This window comes from Neoarthrinium moseri, assembly GCF_022829205.1.
Source record: "Neoarthrinium moseri strain CBS 164.80 chromosome Unknown scaffold19_Wmoseri_CBS_16480, whole genome shotgun sequence".
Lineage (NCBI taxonomy): Eukaryota > Fungi > Ascomycota > Sordariomycetes > Amphisphaeriales > Apiosporaceae > Neoarthrinium > Neoarthrinium moseri.
The window spans coordinates 117,194-137,594 of record NW_026055133.1 but is presented as its reverse complement, the minus strand read 5'-3'; the positions used below and the strand labels follow the sequence as shown (position 1 = coordinate 137,594).

General features: G+C 51.0%; 8 protein-coding genes across 8 annotated transcripts; 4 read left to right on the top strand and 4 right to left on the bottom strand.

Annotated features, from left to right (window-relative positions):
- Positions 1-1,137: 1,137 nt before the first annotated feature.
- JN550_005847 (uncharacterized protein) lies at positions 1,138-2,394 on the top strand (the record flags this gene model as incomplete). The annotated part of the gene is made up of 1 exon (XM_049317519.1): positions 1,138-2,394. The coding sequence occupies one exon, from the start codon at positions 1,138-1,140 to the stop codon at positions 2,392-2,394; it is 1,257 nt and encodes a 418-aa protein (XP_049172090.1).
- A 320-nt stretch (positions 2,395-2,714) lies between these two features.
- On the bottom strand, positions 2,715-4,717 carry JN550_005846 (uncharacterized protein; the record flags this gene model as incomplete). The annotated part of the gene is made up of 3 exons (XM_049317518.1): positions 2,715-3,682; positions 3,740-4,131; positions 4,182-4,717. 3 exons carry the CDS (start codon positions 4,715-4,717, stop codon positions 2,715-2,717), a joined length of 1,896 nt encoding a protein of 631 aa, XP_049172089.1.
- Positions 4,718-5,306: 589 nt separating this feature from the next.
- JN550_005845 (uncharacterized protein) lies at positions 5,307-7,058 on the bottom strand (the record flags this gene model as incomplete). Its single annotated transcript, XM_049317517.1, has 5 exons — positions 5,307-5,434; positions 5,485-5,618; positions 5,677-6,631; positions 6,682-6,907; positions 6,963-7,058. The coding sequence occupies 5 exons, from the start codon at positions 7,056-7,058 to the stop codon at positions 5,307-5,309; spliced, it is 1,539 nt and encodes a 512-aa protein (XP_049172088.1).
- Positions 7,059-7,543: 485 nt separating this feature from the next.
- On the top strand, positions 7,544-8,561 carry JN550_005844 (uncharacterized protein; the record flags this gene model as incomplete). The annotated part of the gene is made up of 5 exons (XM_049317516.1): positions 7,544-7,807; positions 7,869-8,041; positions 8,100-8,215; positions 8,349-8,438; positions 8,497-8,561. The coding sequence occupies 5 exons, from the start codon at positions 7,544-7,546 to the stop codon at positions 8,559-8,561; spliced, it is 708 nt and encodes a 235-aa protein (XP_049172087.1).
- Positions 8,562-9,350: 789 nt separating this feature from the next.
- JN550_005843 (uncharacterized protein) lies at positions 9,351-10,429 on the top strand (the record flags this gene model as incomplete). The annotated part of the gene is made up of 6 exons (XM_049317515.1): positions 9,351-9,423; positions 9,481-9,711; positions 9,765-9,932; positions 9,992-10,116; positions 10,227-10,281; positions 10,338-10,429. The coding sequence occupies 6 exons, from the start codon at positions 9,351-9,353 to the stop codon at positions 10,427-10,429; spliced, it is 744 nt and encodes a 247-aa protein (XP_049172086.1).
- A 1,612-nt stretch (positions 10,430-12,041) lies between these two features.
- JN550_005842 (uncharacterized protein) lies at positions 12,042-15,617 on the top strand (the record flags this gene model as incomplete). Its single annotated transcript, XM_049317514.1, has 7 exons — positions 12,042-12,835; positions 12,934-13,057; positions 13,114-13,149; positions 13,201-14,028; positions 14,084-14,635; positions 14,690-14,886; positions 14,942-15,617. 7 exons carry the CDS (start codon positions 12,042-12,044, stop codon positions 15,615-15,617), a joined length of 3,207 nt encoding a protein of 1,068 aa, XP_049172085.1.
- Positions 15,618-15,848: 231 nt separating this feature from the next.
- Positions 15,849-17,153, bottom strand: JN550_005841 (uncharacterized protein; the record flags this gene model as incomplete). The annotated part of the gene is made up of 2 exons (XM_049317512.1): positions 15,849-16,823; positions 16,893-17,153. 2 exons carry the CDS (start codon positions 17,151-17,153, stop codon positions 15,849-15,851), a joined length of 1,236 nt encoding a protein of 411 aa, XP_049172084.1.
- A 2,459-nt stretch (positions 17,154-19,612) lies between these two features.
- On the bottom strand, positions 19,613-20,046 carry JN550_005840 (uncharacterized protein; the record flags this gene model as incomplete). Its single annotated transcript, XM_049317511.1, has 2 exons — positions 19,613-19,848; positions 19,926-20,046. 2 exons carry the CDS (start codon positions 20,044-20,046, stop codon positions 19,613-19,615), a joined length of 357 nt encoding a protein of 118 aa, XP_049172083.1.
- Between the last annotated feature and the right edge of the window lie 355 nt (positions 20,047-20,401).

Here is a 20,401-nt window from a genome sequence, read left to right as displayed (position 1 = left end):
ACGATCGATCCGGTAGAAACCCGGTCATACATTGACGAGATCCGGTACCTGAGAAAAGATGGAACGGAATTGGGGCTTGCAGTTTGGTCAGTTTGGCAGCCCTTGCATCGCGCCTGGATTCGAATATACCTGATGATGCAGTCCGACTTCGACAGTCGATATGACATGTCGGAGACTTACAACACAGGGTTAACGGAGGAAGGGGCACTGAACAGGCATATGGGAACGCGCCTTCAAACGTTTGGGGGTAACTAAAATTATCCCAGACAGCTTGCCGGAGGTGCGGTAACCTATCAGAATTGAGGACCATGGGCTTGGTAGATAACAGCATCAAAAAGCCTAGGTTCAACCTTTCAGATCCATTGTCATTCCTACAGCCCAGATGTTCCGTCTCGAGTGGAATCGTGACATAGATCCCAAACGGGAAGTAGTCAGTGGAAGCTGAACCAAGCTGATTGAGGTCCGTAGTCACGATGATACCGGTCGCAGGCTCCAAGGTTAGTCATGACCAGGTCCGATGGTGAGTATTATTTGCCCCCACCCCGTCTGACAGGGGTTCCGAGAAGAGTGTGGCTGATAGGGCTACCAATAGCACGGAACGGCGTTGGCGGTCACGGCCAGCTGTATGGGACTTTTCAACGCTTATTGGACCTTCACCCAGCCAGCTGGAAACGAATCAACGTCATGGATTCCATACAGCACAGCCTCCCATTAGGTGTCCTAGGACTGGCCGCTAGCTTCGTGGTTCGATTTAGAGCCATGCCTGCGTTGTTTGCGACTGTGCTTGAGCCTTGGCCTGGATTGTGCGGAGAAGAGTCCAGACGGTCGGGTTAGGTGTCCGGAACCCAGCAAACTCAGCTCAGCTATCTATTTTAGGCAGCTGATAACACACTTTACCTGATTTGAGCCTCAAAACTGGGGCGATTATAATACCAAAATAATTAAGCCCGGGCAAGAGTGCCACCGGATTACCAAGGAATGCTGGACTGACAGACTTTCAACCAACAAACAAAGGTACATGAAAACAAACGTACGTGAAGAAAGTACGGCGTAGAAAGAGTATATATCAACCGCGAGGTTTGCCACCCTGCTCGGTTCTGATGTAGTACAACCCACTTCACTCTCCCGAGGCACACCATGAGACTGAGTACCTCTAGCAACTTTGACCAATTTGGTTCGGTTCAAATTCATGAACTACAGCGAGTCATCGAATTGGATGCCGGGTCTGGGCGATGCACATCATCCAGCTCTGTTGTATCAAGAACCGCGCTCCTGGCCATCGAATCTCAGATGGTCATAGTCGTTCTATGTAAGAACGAACACAAAAGGACCATCGAAGGGGTGCTCTCCGGCATCCCGCACGACTGCCTTGTGATACTTGTATCCAACAGCGATCGTAACCCTGTCGACAGGTTTCAGACTGAAAAGCAGTTCCTAGAAAGCTTCTGCAAAGAAGCCGATCGGACAGCCATTGCAATACACCAGAAAGACCCAGGAGCCGCCAAAGCCTTTCTCTCGGCGGGTGCACCTGACCTAGTTGCGGAGGATGGCCTGATCCACGACGGGAAAGGTGAGGGCATGTTTCTTGGCATGGCCTTAGCCGCCTTGACAGGGAGGCAATACATTGGCTTTATCGACGCCGACAACTACATCCCTGGGTCTGTGCATGAATACTGCAAGGCGTATGCTGCTGGCTTCCACCTGGCGAAAACACCCAATGCAATGATTCGGCTGTCATGGAGCTCCAAGCCGAAGCAAAAGAACGGAAGGATGGTGTTTGAATGCAAGGGGCGAAGTTCAAAAGTTGTTAATCACTGGCTGAATTCGCTGCTCCAGGATTACTCGGGCTATGGCACCGAGTGCATCACGACAGGCAATGCTGGCGAGCATGCAATGACCATGTCTCTGGGCATGAGGCTAAGGTTCGCGAGTGGGTTTGCGATCGAGCCTTATCAATACATCGATCTGCTTGAAAACTTGAGTGGGATGCTCGACAACAAGGAGAAGAAGCATTCGCGGATCCCTCAGGTACACATTCACCAGATCAAGACGCGCAACCCACACTTACACGACAACAAAGGCGATGACCATGTCCAGCATATGCTCGTCCAAGCACTCAGTATGATCTACCACTCCACGCTCACCAAAGAGGCAATGAAGCAGGAGCTATGGCAGTGTATGCATGAGAATGGGTGGCTCATTCACGGGCAAGTCCCTAGTCAAGAGCGCATCTACCCAGCAATCGAAACACTTGACCTCGCACGTCTTAGCGGGCTACTGAACCGCAAGGCAGAGAGCTTATCCTTTCTCCAGGGCCATACGCAAGAGATCTCTACACCTGGTCGACTTGAGATCAAAATGTCCATTGCGGGTAACGACGACTGGTGTCGTTAAACTCAACTCTGTCTACAATCCATTCCTTTCTTCCAATTTCAGGTGGCATAGATCAGGTCTTCAGCGTATGATACCCTTACATTCCTTGGTGAGGCAGCCTTCTTTGACTCGATCTTTTCAAGCTCGAAATTGTATGGTTTCATTTTATCTTGGCTTCGGCGTTCACGGGGTATTCTACGGGTAAGGGCAAGGAAAGTTTCGCCACGGTGGCGATGGTTGGTCACAATAGTCTGCGTACAAATTATTCTGAGAAGACAACCAAAATAGCCCAGACCCTCATTCCAAATGTGCTCAACAGAGAAAAGTTATGACCACAGCACTCAAACCCTGCACAGCCGACCGTTCTGTGTGGGCAGGCCATCCGATGTCCTCACAGCCCACTCCTCGCTTCCAACAGTAGTGGGAGCCCAGAAAAGCCCCCACGGATCGTGTCTCTTCTTGATCTCCAGAAGACCTTCGTACTTGCTACCCCAAAAACTTGTCTGCCAATTAGGTTCTAGCACATCGGCCTCATTGACATAGGCCCCTCCTCCAGGGGTGACCGCCCGTATCTTGTTCATGTAGGAGTCAAGACGAGCGTGATTACTCTTTACCTCTTCGGGAGACGTGCTTGCACCAGTAGTGCGATCGAACACGTCTGCATGCATGAGGCCTGTTCGGAATGCAGGATTAACCGCGTTGTTACCAGGGTATCCGGCTTTTGCTTCTGATGGGGTCATATGTATGCCATGAAACTGGTAGCCCGCTTCCACAGTTTCCCGGATAGCCCACATTGTCTGATTGAAAAGTGCCTTATCTCCCCAATTTTTTTGTGGAAAGATTCGCGACGAGAAGCGAGACGAGCCAGGAGTGTCCCCCTTCCCGTCACGCATGGAAGTCCAGCTTGTGGAGACTGTCGGGTCTTCATTCTTGACTGGAACTCCCAGGTCGTTGATGGCAGATATAAGAGTTTGCATGAAAGCCTTGACCTGTGGTATAGTTTTGCCTGGAAACTCAAACGTACTTCGGAAAGAGTAGCTACCATTGCCGGTCCGTGAAACATAGCTATATGTCGCTCCGTTGGCATCATCGACAACAGCTTTACCGAAGTAGTAATAGAGATTGTGAGCACTCCAGAAAGCCTCAGTGTCGTTGACTGTTACTGGGTCATCTGCAGCTGATGGATGTGCATCAGTGATGCTACTCACTGACAAAGGCCCAGAGAAGAGGTTGAAGCTCAGTGGTGCGGCAGTGACTATGATTGGTGGGTATGCCTTCACTATGGCTGATGTCACGACACCGTAAGACCCTGTGATTGTAATCAGAATGACGGCTGTGTCGGCTCAGATAATGCACCAATACTTACCAGGTCCACCTCCCCTAAGAGCGTGGTATAAGTCCTTATTTGTCTCTGGATCCGCAGTGATAAACCGTCCGTTGGCAGTGACTACCTGAAGCGAAAGGGGCTGATCGGCTCCCATGCCGTATAGAGAACCTAGAAGTGAATGTCCTCCACCAGCCATCCAGCCGCCATACGGACCGACAGTGTATCCGCTAGGAACGACCACAGTCATGTTATGTAGCGCCATGTAAGGGAACATCTCCCACGACTCCAAGCCCGATGCGACTCGCGCAGCCCTGCCGGAGTACTCACCTTGAGTATACTGCGGCATATACTCAAAGCTCTTCAAGTTGTGTGTCCAAATGCTTAGAGCGCCCGCGCCTGTAGATCGGCCGTTGAAATCATGGCCAGTATTCCTGATACAGACTTTAGAAATGTGCTGCCAAGTTTGCATGGGAGGACCTACTTAACGACCAGCCGTATGTTTCTGTTCCGGGCAAAGTTCACGGCAATTTGTACCTGTTTGACTGTTGTCGCGTTGACCACGTACGTTGGAAATCCTCCTTGGGTACACACACCCTGCGTCGTTAACGTCGCGGGGCAGGTGTTTCCTTGTGCCCATGCCGTCAAAACGGTTAGGGGGTCATTGATATAAAAGCGACTATTCGCAGCGTTCCGTACGATATATGTACACTGGTCTGAGTTGTAGTACGATGAACTGTTGTAGCAAACCGCGCCAGGTGGCGCGGGTTTGAGTAGCGCACCGCCGAGTGTGTTGTTTAGTTTCACCCACTCGTCATCCAAGGGCCAATCTGGAGACTCGGGGAATACCTTGCATTGTGGCCCATCATACGTGCTATTCAAATTGGAAATGTTCCCGAAGGCTATTGCGGGGAAGTCTTTGATGTCTGCCTCTTGCAGCTGGGTTGACTCGAAGTTGAAATTGATGCAGGCTACTTTAATGACAAAGCCCACGACCACGAAAACTCGCCTTGAATACATGTTTTGAGCTTGATATTTTTGTAAGTGCGAGAACCCAAGTAGGGGTTTACTGCGGACATCAACGCTTATAATTGTGCATTTTTTTTTATTGCAATAGAAATCCAGACTCTCTTGGCCTTGTTACACAGCGCGGGACGTTATCTGTAGGTAATGTATCGTACGAGACATGCAGCCGACAATGCAGCTGTTGCGAGGACGAGCCGTGAACTCATGAGTATCAGGGACTTTTGCGCATTCGCACTAGTCGCGAATAGGTCCCCAAGTCACGGAAGGAGTTCTCCCCGTCAAGAGGAAACCGCTCAGAGGTTTCTCAAAGATGCCGACATCGTCCAGCTGGACTGCAATGCAACCCTATTGCATGGCCAGTGCCCAGTCAGTGAGCTGAAGACTACTTTATTGACGGCTTGATAAACCGTGCATGCAGGTCGGCACCAGACACATGCGTTCACACCTGACCAGCCTTGCTCTGATCGGCCTATTAATTAACTTGCGCACCATGATTCCTGTGATTGAGCGACTCCCATGAACCTTCATTCAAGCTGTAAGCCAATGCGACCTACGTTTGCTGCATGTATCGTCTATTTGCAGATTACAATACATAGCGAAAGTCCTTGTTCTCAAACTCGGTCTTGTCTTGCATTCCAGCTTCGTCTGAGCTGTCTTTGTGCGCAGGGCCATAGATTCGGTCTCTTCGACGGTTTTCCAGCCACATGTATGCTAAACTTAATTAGTACTTGGATGCGTGGAGTTTCAAGGAAGAACCTAACCCAATAGTGCTAGATGGCAACCAAGTTTTATAGAGTATCCGACAAGTAACCCTACTGTCGCGCCTTTATAATCGGGAGCCTCAGATTCCTTGACAACGAATGGGCCTGCAAAGTTGCCCCAACAATAAGCCGTGCTTAAAAAGCCAACACTGATCAGTTGGGGGCTTACAGAGTCGTACGAGGGGCACTTACAATATCAAGCCACTGGCAAAGGATCGGTGAGTATAGCCGGCCATATTTGAAGAAATTGTCGTCAGCGAGACGGTGAAGCCCACAGACTGAGCATTAACCAACCAGAAGCTTACGAGTCTTCCCCACGTATTGGATCGTGGAAGATAAGCTGTCAGTGCTGCTGTCACCGTGCAAAGGATATTTGCCCCAGTCGAAGTCAAAAGTCGACTGTTCGGAACATTCAAAGTGATCGTGCCGCCAATCAACAACGCGATGATTTGGACGGCATCTCCTACCGATTTTAGTTCCGTTGTCATGGTTGTCGAGAACCCCATATCCCGGATGATGACCGTAGAGAAACTGTTCACCACCCCATTAGGAATAGCCGCTGCGAAGACAGAGATGAAGAGAATGATCGTCTTTGGGTCGTAGAACGCAAGTATGGCTTGCTGCTTGTTGAAAGCCTTATTCTTGATTCCGGTTTCGTTACCTGCAACCCGCTTCACTGCTACGATCCGTTCCCGATGGTTGAAGAAGCGTGCGTTTGATGGGGTATCAGGCAAGACGAAGTATACGACAAATGCCCAGAGACATGTGGCGGATCCGAGAATATAGAAGATAAGCTCCCATCTCTCAGGTGTCATGATAGCTGGCAGGGTTGAGATGCCCATGGAGATGTATGAGCCAACGATGCCACCCCAGCCCAATGAGGAGTACCAAATGCACTGCCGCAGAGGGATCTCACGCCTTGTCCACCAGAAGCCGGTCATCAGAGTTAGCCCGGGAGTGACGGCCGCTTCAAACATTCCTAAAATAAACCTCACGGCTAGCGCACTCGAAAATGTACGGCATTGGGTTAAGATTAGCACCATTGCCCCCCATAGGAAGATCGCGACCGCGATGACCCTCTGGGCAGGGTATCGGCCAACCAACCAACCACACGGATATTGGCCGAAGAAATAGCCGGCGTATACGACTGAGAGTCTGTCAGTGTTCCTTACCCCATTCAAGCCGTTTTTGACTCACTGGCAGATAAGTAGTTGAACTCCTGGCCTTTCAATCCTAAAGCTGTCTGGTATCCGAAGAGGTTCGCATAGTTCAGTGCCGTTCTATCCATAAACTGCAGCGCTTGTGTGACGAGAAATATTGGAAGAACGATGAGGTCAATCTTCCAGCGGATCCGACGGGCTTCCTTGTCCGTGACCTCAATATCGAGACCCTCGACGTATTCACGGTAACCCACGGCATCATGCTTTGGCAGTGTTAGTTAGCTTGGCGATGCTGGTTCATAATCGGAACATGCTTACCTCGTGGACCGCGTTGAGTTTCCATTGATGTTCCGATATCGTAGACGTTGTGGGGAGTACAGGGCCGACCACATCAGCATCTGTTTCTTCACCCATAATGTTCAATCGTGGGCAATCAGGGCAAGTACCAATGCGATACAGTCGAAAGGAACGACTAAAGGTCAGGTCGGGAGCTCCTGTTCTGCCACGAAGGATTGCGGAAGAATCGGACTTAAATCCGCTCTCGAGAAATGAACTACTGAGCCAGGTGACGTACAGATAGACACTCCACAGTGCAGAATCTCATGCCGGGGTATCGTCCTCGCTACCAGCCATTACACCCCTTGTCCCCAGCACTCCCCGCATCACACTAGAGATACAATCTTATGGTGGTGTGGGGAAGGCCCATCCGATCCATTACGCCAATCGTGCATCGAAGCTGTTCGTGCGAGTCCAAAGCAGCAGCATTTAAGATGTCTGCAAGATGACGGCTGCTGATCGAGGCAATGAGATCTCCAGCAATGCATCAGGATTATCTTTCGGATTGATCCATCTTTATTGCCATTATTCCCCTTACTCCTGCTGTGGTAGTGCAATCCGCCATGACAGTCTCTGACAGCTACCTGGCTGGGCCCTCTGATACTTGCTGCCTTGGAGGAACTATTCATCAAGGCGAACCGAGGGGTGAATATGTGACGATCTCCAACATCCAAACCTACGTATCAAAACCGTCCGAGACGAAGGCAAACGGACATGTATTACTCTACTTCCCGGACGTTTGGGGGATGTTCAAGAATGGCTTACTAGTTATGGACGCCTTTGCGGAATTCGGATTCATGGTGCTTGGCTTAGACTATTTTCGGGGAGTGAGTTCCCGGGGTGCAATCTCAGAACGTCTATTTTTGACTGACCATTTGAACGAGCAAGGATCCCGTGACGAAGCATAGAACGAACAGGCACGACACTACCACGGATCCAGAGTTTGATTACGAGGCCTGGAAAGCGAAGCATACATCGTTTGCGGAAGAGGCAGTACCGCGTTGGGTCAGCGCAGTATCAAGCCAGTACGCGGATTCAGGCACCAAGTTCGCCTGCGTAGGGTGAGATATCGGGCATTGATGAAGTCCCGTGGAGCACTGATGACTAACAGATAAGCAGGTACTGTTTCGGTGCCCCTTACGTCTGTAACGAGCTTGCAAAGGGAGGCATCTGCAGTGTTGGTGCCTTTGGACATCCCGCTTTCCTCAAGGAGCACCACTTTGAGAACCTGATGAGTCAGTATCCACTGAATGTTTTGTTTTGCCAACTTTCTGACATGGAAGTGTGAAGAGCCCCTTTTTCTCTCCTGCGCCCAAGTAGACCACACTTTTCCCACTGAGGCACGGAACAGAGCTATAGATGTTCTAGATGAGAACAAGAAGCTATACAATCTTCAGCTTTTCTCTGGGGTGGAGCACGGGTTTGCGCTTCGTGGGGACATGAACAAGCCGTATGAAAGTAAGTGCCATACTCTGTGCCCGAACCAATTGATATGCGGAGGCTGATAATTGCCCAGGGTGGGTAAAGGAAGAGAGTCTACGGAGCATAGCACAATGGCTTAATTTTTGGTTAGCACAGTAAGTGAATATGATTGATGCAAAGCTAGACGTCTATCAAATAGATGTAGATGAATAGCTAGATAAAGTCATAGGTACGAGCAGGCTTAAGATAGTCTTTATAGTGGGACGGTCGTTATCGTGAACAGATGAATAAAAATGGCCAATACATGGCGCACATCCATACCCGCGACATAGGACGTCGCGATGTATTACTACAATGTAAGCATCACGTATATCGATCAGAGTGGGAGATCATTCAAAGGCCACAGGCATTAACGACCGGCTTCTGGTGGTAGAGTCACTGGCACCTTTCCTCTTTCCAAGCATAAAGTCATGCTCCACTCTGTGTACGTATGCATTGCGCTGTGCTCTAGGTAAATCTCGGCGAAAGCACAGTGTGAGAAGGATTCGGAGAAGGATTCGACTACTGCTGCACATGGTCTAGACACTGAGCCATATCTAGGATGGCTTCGTCCAGCTTGTTGGAGAATTGGAGATCAATGTTGAACGTCGCTTACGGCGATGCTCCGCGGCCAGTTTGCGGGTACACCTAGTCACCGGAACAACGTTTCCGAATGGCACATCCTTACAGTAATTAGAAGCTTGCTGAGAGCTGAGAGGAGCGGATGCGCGATGCAGATCTTACAGAAGTGCACATAATCATGGGGCACATCTTGCTGCACGGCTGGAAAAATGTTCACCAGCAGACGCGCGATGACGCAGTACAAAGAATAACAGAAACCTCATCAGAATTTATCTTGGGCCTTTGGACGGCTTGAAGATACACTACTGACTGCTGCAACTCGGAGACATGGCGCCATCAGAAGCATTCAATTTCACCGGCGAAGTTGCCATCGTTACGGGAGCGGGCTCGCGTATGGATGGTACGGCTGTGTTAGCAGTCAGGTAGGGTTGAGCTTGTAGCTAATCAGAGAATACAGGTGAGATTGGCAACGGCCGAGCCACAGCAATACTATTAGCGAGACAAGGTGCCCGTGTAGCTCTTGTAGACTTCAATCCCACCTGGGCTAACGAGACGAAACGGATGATTGATAAAGAAGGCGGCGTTTCCGAAGTGGTCCAGGCAGATGTCACCGTCGAGGAAAGCTGCAAAGCCGCAGTCGCAAAGACAGTCCAACTATATGGGACTGTGCACATACTTGTCAACATAGGTGGGCCCAGACGGAATACCTCTGCGTGAGCAAACTCGTTGACGGAATCATAGTTGGTGTCGGTGGCGCCATGGGAGATGCCACGAAGCTTGACGTTGACGCGTGGGAGCGCGACATGCGTATCAACGTCACGAGTATGATGTTGATGTCACGCTACGCGATACCCGAGATGCGAAAGAACGGGAGAGGCTCCATAGTCAGCATGAGTTCGGTGAGCGGCTGTGAGTAGACTGATGTCAAGCCTGGCGGTGCACCAGAGACTGACGCGCCGATGGCGAAGTGCTTGGTGGAAATCCATCTTTGCTCTATCCCACCAGCAAGGGGGCTGTCATTCAGATGACGAGAGCCATGGCTGCTCAACATGGACCTGAGAATATCCGCGTCAACTGCGTCTGCCCTGGCATGGTATATACACCCATGGTCCGCGGTCGAGGGATGACTGAGGAAATGAGGCAAGCTGCGAGTAGCCCGACCTTGCTTGATTCTAGCTAGCCATCTAGCTAACCATACAGTAGCGCATCAACCAGAACCTGCTAAAACAAGAGGGTACGGGTTGGGATGTGGGCTATGGTAAGCGAGTTTCGAGATTGAGCAAGGATTCGAGACTGACATATCTCTTAACTTAGCCATTCTATTCCTGTGCAGCAAGGAAGCCAGATGGATTACGGGCATGATCATGCCTGTAGATGGGGGAGTAGGTCCATCTCTTTACTCGTAATCTTCTCAAGCATTTGCTCTAGACTTACATTTTTGCGTACAGACAACAGCAGGTAGAGCAGACCGACCGGCGTTGGAGGCGGACACTTTAGCGGAGACAAACACAGGCACACGAGACTGAGCTTCGCATGAATCCGAACCTGATTCTATATTCGCTGCTATAATGTTTTATATCTGTGTAGGGGTGTTTGACAGAAGATCGAAACGCCCCATTAACACCACTGACCTGCAGAGCAAGCGAACAAGGGGGCACTCCCTTGACCCCACTGTGGGCTGTTAAGTTCACAAAGTACTTGGGTATGTGCCGCTTCCCGAACTGCCGCCGCAACCTTGCCGAATCCAGAGGGCAACCAATTTCGAAGATCTGATAAGGTCAACAAGTTCAGCAGAAGTCAAACCTGCAGATAAGTAATCATTAGTGCATATGCAATGCGTAGGCGAATGCGACGTTGCAGCTGCGCTGCTTCAAAGTTTTCGCCCGGCGGTGTGGATTCGATGCTAAAACCCCGACGGCGTTTCCGCCATGATCCGTTGCGGCAACGCCGTTGAGGGAACCCATCCGAAACTCCTGTCCCGGCCTTAACGATTTAGCGCACGGCAAGACACATGCCAAACTGGACCAGAGCTCGTCAATCTCACTGTGAACGTTATGGCTGACGCTAGGGTGGCATCAATCGGCACATGCAGAAACATGGGTCCCTGAGCTATACTCTCTCTGATGTTGTGTTGTAGTATCTAACCCCCAATAAGTGTGTGCTCTCTCTCTGGGTGAACAAGCCTGAGCTTTTGTGACGCAGGAGAATGGGGCTGCCTGTAGCGAAAATCAGCCGCCCATGATTCGTTCGGCGCCTCCCGAGATCACCCTGAACCATGACAACATTGAATACCAGCCTGGAGCCGCACCAAAGCTTATTGCCCACATAACTTACCACAGTGCATTGCATCGCCATACCAAGATGCGGCACGATGCGATATTGTGAGGAGGTCAGGGGCAGGGAAGTCCTCCGGTCCTTCTGCTCGGCAACCAGCAAATATCCCTATTGCAGCCCCTTGGGTCAACTTATGCGACCCGTCTCAATGTCCCAATCAGGCGCATGTCCGTCATGCACCCTATGCCCCGTATGTCCAAGCCTCGGTTCCGCCGCATCGACCCGCTTTTCAAGCACGATCCCGAGGCCGTTAGTGCAATGTCGGTCCCTAGCAGCAGCCGATCCGTTGGCGTTGGTGGCAGGCGGTGGCCAGCAAGCTTCTCAGTTCCTCCGTGCCGCTGGGCTGCGGTGCCGCGCGTGGCATCCAGGATACCTTGGCCAAGACAGCTTCTAGAAGGCTACGAGTTGCCCCCCTGCTAGCATAAGCATATGTGCGGACTCTGGCTTGAAGTTAGCTGGTCTTGTCATACGTACTGGACGCCGGAATTCACGCCCCCGTTCGAAAATCGTGCGTTGACCCACCTCAAGCTACTTGAGCTGACGTACCGGGCATCTGACAAGTAACTTGGGTGCCGTATAAATATTTGACGACTGCTCGACGTCGTGTTTCACTCTAGTCTGCCCACACGCACATACAGTCACCCGGACATCTTCTGCCCAGCATCACCAGAAGATTCGACCACAATGACCGAGCCAGTCCCCATCCCAGAGCCGCCGGGCTTGCCCCTCATTGGCCATATAACCTCCATTGACCAGACCTACCCTTTGGGATCTTTCATGGACCTCGCAGAGAAGCACGGCGACATATATCGACTCAGATTACCAGGCAGAACTGTCGTCGTCTGCTCCAACCATGCCCTGGTTGACGAGCTCTGCAATGAGAAGCGCTTCAAGAAGGTGCCAGCTGGCGCCCTGAAGGAGATCCGAGACGGTGTCCATGATGGCCTCTTCACCGCCTATCTAGAGGAACCGAATTGGGGCATAGCCCATCGCGTGCTGATGCCGGCCTTTGGCCCTATCAGCATAAGAGGCATGTTCGATGAGATGCACGACATTGCAACTCAATTGACCATGAAGTGGGCTCGCTACGGGTCCTCAAACCCGATCTTGGCGACTGACGACTTTACTCGACTAACCCTGGATACCCTGGCTCTCTGCGCAATGGGTTTCCGCTTTAACAGCTTCTACACCCAGGACCTGCATCCTTTCATCGACGCCATGGGTGATTTCTTGACAGAATCCGGAGCCAAAACACAGCGCCCGCCGCTGCCTGCTTGGTTCTACAGAAACCAAGAGGAGAAGTTCCGATCAGACATTGCAACCCTTCGAAAGACCGCCGAGGAGGTCCTCGAAGAGAGGAAGTCTGGTGAGAGTGACCGTAAGGATCTCTTAGCCGCCATGTTGAAGGGGGTCGATCCAAAGAGCGGGGTCTCTATGACGGATCAGTCAATCATTGACAACCTCATCACCTTTTTAATGTACGTGCTTGCTTATCCTCCGGCTTTCCGAGCTGCTCAGATCTAGCCACCACCGCTATGGGCCACCATGAAGAATCTGGCTTACCACGAAACTGTAGTGCTGGTCATGAGACAACGTCTGGACTCTTGTCCTTCACTTTCTACGAGCTTTTGAAGAATCCGATAGTATACAGGAAGGCCCAGGAGGAAGTTGACAGGGTCGTTGGCAAAGGCCCAATCAAGGTCAGTTGTTAATACATTGTGCATGTAGGTATCTGTCAGAAACTAACAGCACACAGGTTGAGCACATGTCAAAACTGCCTTATATCTCAGCAGTAGGTACTAGAGGGTGCGGCCTTAGTGCAGAAATAGCTTACAATTACTAGATCCTCCGCGAAACACTCCGCTTGGACTCACCCATTCCCATGATATCGGTACAGGCTATCGAAGATACCTTGCTCGGAGGAAAGTATCCCGTCCACACTGGCGAGCCTTGCGTCATGATGATCAAGAAATCACATACCGATCCCTTGGTGTACGGTGAAGATTCTCTTGAATACAAGCCAGAGCGCATGATGGACGAGAACTTTGAGAAGCTCCCCAAGAATGCATGGAAACCCTTTGGAAACGGGGTTCGGGGCTGCATTGGTCGCCCTTTCGCTTGGCAAGAGGCTGTTCTTGTGATGGTTATGCTTCTCCAGAATTTCAACTTTGTCTTGGACGACCCTAACTACAGTCTCCGGCATAAGCAGACGCTGACGATCAAGCCTAACGGCTTCTATATGCGTGCCATTCTCAGGGATGGACTGACACCAACGACACTTGAACGTCGCTTGGCTGGTTTTGGCCCGTCTGACGAGAAGGCGGCCCAAGGGGGACAAACCGATGCATCGAAATCTCACTCATCGGGCCAAGGAAAGCCCATTACGATCCTTTACGGCTCCAACAGCGGTACCTGCGAGGCTATGGCTCACCGCCTTGCCGCCGATGCTACCCAGCATGGATTCAAGGCCTCGACCGTAGACTGCATGGACACTGCCAATGGAAACATCCCGAAGAATCAACCTGTCGTGTTTCTCACCGCATCCTATGAGGGAGAGCCACCAGATAATGCACGCCATCTGGTCTCGTACCTCGAGAGTATTGAGGACAAGTCAGCGCTCAAGGATGTGTCATACGCCGTTTTCGGTTGTGGTCACCACGATTGGGCTTCAGTAAGTGGTGATTGGCGCAAGAGATTTTTTGCATGACTACTAACTTCCTTGACAGACATTCTACCGTATTCCGAAACTCATTGACAGCAAGCTCGAGGAAAATGGTGCTAGCCGACTCGCGGCAACCGGCTTCGCTGACGCTGGTGATTCTGATATGTTCGTGGCTTTCGAGAGCTGGGAGGATAACGTATTCTGGCCGGCATTAGTTAAGCAGTATGGAACCTCCACTGACACTCAGGCCGCCAATCAAGGCTCGTCCTTGAAGGTATCTGTTACCAGCCCCCGCACGTCTGCCCTTCGTGCCGATGTCCAGCAAGCCGAGGTCATCGCGACCAAGATCCTGACAGCCAATGGTGAACCCGTGAAGAAGCACATTGAGATCAAGCTCCCCTCAGACAACACGTATCGCGCGGGTGACTACCTTGCTGTTCTTCCAATCAACCCCAAGGAAACCGTTTCGCGGGCCATGAGGAAGTTTGAACTCCCATGGGACGCTCATCTGGAGATACAGGCAGATAGCCAAATCCCCTTGCCTACGAACACTTCTATCTCAGCCTCAGATATTTTCGGTGCATATGTGGAGTTGGCCCAGCCTGCGACTAAGAGGGTATGTACCTTGACTTCCTGATCAATGTCTATCAGCCACGCTGACTATCCTCAGAACGTTCTTGCCTTGGCCGAGGCAACTGAAGTTGAAGCCGATAAGGCAGCCCTCAGGGATATTGCGGGAGAGTCCTACGAAAAGGAGGTTTCGGAGAAGCACGTCTCCATCCTCGATCTCCTGGAGCGGTATCCTTCCGTGAAACTGCCACTAGGTTCTTTCCTCGCCATGCTGCCACCCATGCGAGTCCGGCAATAGTAAGCGTTTGGAGTCTCAGTCCTCTGATTATATATGACTGACCCCTGGATCTAGCTCTATCTCCTCGTCGCCTCTCTGGAAGCCCAACAACGTCACATTAACCTTCTCCCTCTTGGAAGCGCCCTCCAAATCAGGCCAAGGTTTGCACGTAGGCGTCGCAACTTCGTATCTTAACAATCTCCAGGAAGGAGACAAACTACACGTCTCCGTCAGGCAATCGCATGCCTCGTTCCACCTCCCGCAGACTATGGAGCAAACGCCCGTCATATGCGTTGCCGCTGGCACAGGCCTGGCCCCCTTCAGGGGCTTCATCCAGGAGCGGGCTGCTCTGATCGAGGCCGGACGCAAGGTGGCGCCTCTGGTCCTGTACTACGGGTGCCGCGAACCCGGGCGCGATGACCTGTACTCCGACGAGATGGCCGAGTGGGAGAAGATCGGAGCAGCAACGGTGAAGCGGGCTTACTCCAGAACGCCGGAGAAGAGCGAAGGCAACAAATATGTCCAAGATGCCCTGTGGGCAGACCGATTGGAGGTCGCCAAGCTATGGGATAGTAACGCCAAACTCTTCGTCTGTGGCTCCAAGCGTGTGGGCGCCGGTGTGCAGGATGTTGCTCTTAGAATGAAGGATGCTGGTCTTCGTGCTAGAGGTAAGGAGTGGAGTGAAGAGGAAGTCAAGAAGTGGTGGGAGGAGCTACGTAATGTACGCTATGCAACTGATGTGTTTGATTGATTGGGAAGCAATAGGCGACAGGGGCCCATGGACATGCGGCCAGGCGTTCGAGTCATGACTTCCACGATATATAGAGATATGATATAGACTGCATCTGACCTTACCCGTTGAAAGCAATACCAGACATGCGTTCTGCAGCTAGTTAGGCACTTGAGAGAAGAAAGCGGTTTCAACTTGGCATACACCCTCGGAATTTAGCCGTTTATTCTAACTTGATCATAGTGTTTCCCTTCAATATACCTGGCTACCGGTGGCGTTCAGGTGAACCCGGTAGAGATGCTCTCGGCCAGCAATGTACAGATCATTCCCAACGAACTGCATCTGGACTGAGTCATCTCCCGTTTGGACCTTGATTATGCCAAGTTGCCTGCCAGTCTTGTCCCACACGTTCACGCCGCCGTTGGCGCTTGCATACACCCTGCCGGCGCTGTCCGTCTTGATACCGTCCGGGAAACCCGAGTCTTGGTACGAAAACACGGTGGGTCCAGTTACGGGGATGCCCTCCTTGTTATTCACGTTGAACTCGTAAATCGTGCGACCGCCAGCAGGGTCATTGGAGGTCAAGCCACGGTTCGTAATGTACAGCTTGTCCTGCTTGGCATTCAGGGCCACGCCGTTGGGATTGGTGAATGGGCCGCCTCCGGCGCCAGTAAACTGACGCAGGTTGCCGGTCTTCATCTCAAAGCGCCACACTCCGTTGGCGAGCTCAGGCTTCAGCGTTGTCTTGAACGTGTCATACCCGTAGTAGCCGTCGGTAAAGTAAGCAACGTCGTCGTTGTCGATGACGATATCATTGGGGCTGTTGAACCGGTGGCCAAACCAGTTGTTGAGAACCACCTCAGTCTTCAGTGTCAAGGGGTCCATCTTGACAATTCCTCCAGGTACCGTTCTATTTCCCTCCTGGATGAAGTAGATGCTTCCCTTGTGATAGGTTGCCCCGTTGGCGAGGGTGAGCGGGGGCGACGGGTTAACCTGCTCCGTCTTTGGCGGATTGCTGTTGAGGTTGATGCGCCAAATCCACGGGATGGGAATCATGGAGAAACCTTCGTTTGGAGGGTATAGCTCTCCCAGGAATATACAGTTACACTCTGGAGAGTAGGCTATGCCATCATGAGTGAGGCGATTGGTGTAAGACGGTCCAGGGGGGAAGTCGAAGATAGGTTCCACGGAAGGCGCACACCCATTCTTCCCATCAATTCCAATGAGCTACACATGAAATGTGAGTCTCGACATCGTCTGATACTACCGCCACAAGAAAGTTTTTCGTTCACTAACCTCATACATGCCTTGGTCCAGTACGATGAAAGATGCATCGGTTAGGTTCTGGGAGAGTGCCAAGGAGTCCTCGTTCGAGTGCCCGTCCAGAACAGTCGTCTGCCAGTATCGTGTCGACACATTTCGGTTGAAGTTGGCGGCCGGATAGACATTACGCAACTCCAACGGGACTTCGAAAACCCCGGATGAGGCGGCTGCGGCATGAACCACCCAGTACCCAGTGACCGCAGCGGCAGAGGCAATAAAAGAGGTGGTGACCATGGCTAATCGGAGGCAATCGACGTACGACGGGTTCAAGGAGCGCCCCGAAAATCAGCGAGGGCTTTTCTCTTATAACACCCGGCCAAGCTAGCTGGCTAGGTAGTATTGGAGCTATGAACGATGGTCCCCACAAGTATAGACTGGCTGGTGCAGCATTGGTGCAGTACCAGCCAAATAGAGGAGCACGTAGGCGGGTTGCCAAGTCGAACAAGACCCAGAGGCCAAGAAACGGCGCAAATCCTGATGTATAGATTCTTGGTTCCTGGCAGGATGCTGCAGGATTAATGCCCGTTCGGTATTGACTATGAGCCCGGGAATCCATTCTCGGACATATTCCGAGGTCGAACTGTTGTTTCTCGGACGAGTTCCGTTGCCTTGGCGTATGTGTTCGATTTAGCGCATCCTGGACTGTGAAGGTGGATTGGTCAACCATGAGCAATGACATGTTCAGGCGTCCATTGAGAGTCAGTCTACTAGTCACCTTTTCTAGAAGGCCGACGATGATAGTCAAGATATGTGTGTCGCTGACTCCTCCATGGCGAGGCACGTTAGGCCAGAATGATAATGTATTCTTCCAGTTAGTACCCAACCACATGACAACCAAATCGGACTGAAACAAGAACACTGCGGGCAATTGATCTCCAGGATTCTCCCTGGGTCAACAGAACTGATCGTGGAATGTCTGAATTGCTGTACAAACCGCAATACTTCGTTCCTGTCTGATACTTCGTCACTGCAACGGGAGGGACATGCTTGTAAGTTGTGGGCGGAGAACTGGATAGCACCTATGGACACTAAGTTAGTTACTTGTCTGGGGACCCCGCATGCTGCTGATCACGATTTAACGCGTCCAACGATCGCCCCAGAGGCGAGCCATTTCTAGCAGGCTTCGCTAAATAGCATGACTGGCCTCCTACCAGCGGGCCAGCATGACGATGTTTTTAACGCGAATGCAGGCCCTGCATTGTCCTCAGCCTTAGTCATGCGGGCTTTCTGGGTGCATAAAGTGTTCAGCCCTAACTGGCCAAAGCGAAGTCTGGCCAATTACCTCTTCTCTAGGCCCTTACCAGTCTTTTGGAAGCCAAGTGCTTGGTATGGTGATTGAGGATACTGTCGGTATTCTTGGCCTTTCCCACCATGGATGACGGTCGCTTGGCAGAAAAGCGCCGAAATGAATTGCTTCAGGCGGCAAAGCTTCCCATAACTAGCGCTATAAGCGCCATGGACCACTAATCACCTCCCATATGTAAAACACCTCTGAAAACTCTAGTTAAAACTGCACACCTCACAATCAACACCTATGAATTAGCTAAGGAGTTGACCTCTCTTACGTAGCTTCAGATTCTTACATATGAAATCCTTCTCTTCTTAAGCTTTTAGGGAGCACTCCGCACCTAAGCAGTTCAACTGAAATTCACAGACTGACGGAACCAAGAAAAACCTGCGAAAAAGAAACCACACAACTGAGCAACAACCAAGTCTAGCAACCGTTTCAGACGTGAGGCATACACACGGCACCAGGGTCAAGAATCCAAAACTACTTTCCAGCATTGGTGACTGCGAAATATATTCACAAGCTGTCAAGTTGGAACCTCAATTAGCTAAGTGAATACTTGCCGAGGAATGGCTTTTTGCAAATGCGTAGACTCTGCAGCAAACCCCTATGCCTAACCCATTCAATAGTCCGCTCAAGCTCGTGAAGCTCTCGTCCCTGGACATAGGAATGCTCGTTGATCGCGCGAGACCTAAACCATCGAAACTCGGTCATAGCTTATGGCCAATGAGCCTGCCAAGGTCACCGGATAAGAGCATGGCAGGGTTAGGAGCAAAATAGTCGATTGGATGGTCGATATTGGACAGAATGGGTATTTCAAGCACGTAATGAATTAGGTAGGTGTTTATTGCCTTTTTGTAAAGACCTTGAAATGCATTGTCAGATGTATTTCACATGTGGGCAATCGCATCCAAATTTAAAATTCCCAGTATAGGGCTCTGGCACAGAGCATGACGTATCGTCTTTGCCTCTCGGAGTCTAATGATCGGGAGCTGATGTATGAAGTGTCGAAGCCATTCGGAGGGTGCCCAAGTAATAAGCTTTGCTGCTTGGCCAGATCAAATCGGGAAATGTCCTGGTTCTCGACATCAGGTATCATGGCCAATTGGTATCAAACTCTACACAGATTTTGGTTGATTGGTTGTTGATCCAGCGAAACGCAAACAGAGCATCGGGGAAATTAGGTGTAAAGTAGGAGTGTTGAACCTGACGTAGTGTTAAACTTGTGGAATTATCCGAGCACTGATGCTTCTTCTCTTAATGAACTTGCAATCTGTGAAGCCCTATGGTGAAATAACCCTTTATCCAGAAACGCCGATACTCCTTTCACGTAAGTTATCAAATCCTTGTCTTCAAATAGACACGCGCCAAACCATACAATTACATGCGTGACTCTGGAAGCACGTTAGAACGTAGGGCAGGACACACCATCTTGAACCGACAACGCACCTGCAATGACCTTGTAAGCGAAGGCAGTATCTGCCCTCGCCTGATTCCTCCCTGACGATGTATTTGACTGTGTCGGTTGCTTAGGGACCTTCTCGTCGATCTTGGCCTTGATCTTCGACAGTATCGAGGCCTTCTGCGGCGGTCGGCTCTCTGATTGCTGCGCCTTGACGGCCGCTATCTCGTCGTCCGAATCTGTGGAGCCAACCAAGGTGTTAGAAACGAAGTACTGGCAAACCCGTTTCTGGGTAAGAGAGACCAGGCTCGCTCACCGTAACTATATTCTGATGGTGCCATTGACTTGTGTGATGCCTTGATATGGGCTGATCGATGCTTTGTTGTTCCGACCATCGCGGAGGGTTGCGTAATGTAGGCGAACTCGCTGGCGGGCATGATTGAGGCTTGTAGGTATTCTTTGCGAAGGGTGACAGACTCAATGTAGTTGTGAACTGACAGGCGATGTCACAGTGCAAACTCGTAGGGTCAACTTGTAGAATGGATGTCTGAGGCAGAAGTACGAAAAGTAAAGCCTGGAGAACAAGTTTTACTTATAATGAAGCACACATACTATATTTGTTTGCCTATTGTTTACGAACAGCAGCGTCTTCGGCTTCGGCATGAATCCATGCAGGTCATATCTGAGTCATTGCCTGGATCTTTTGCAAGTGCTAGTTTTGCGCCTTGCAGCATTCTCAGCCCCTACAAGGCACATCATGTCGACTCCACCAGTAGGGCGCAGCTGTCAAAG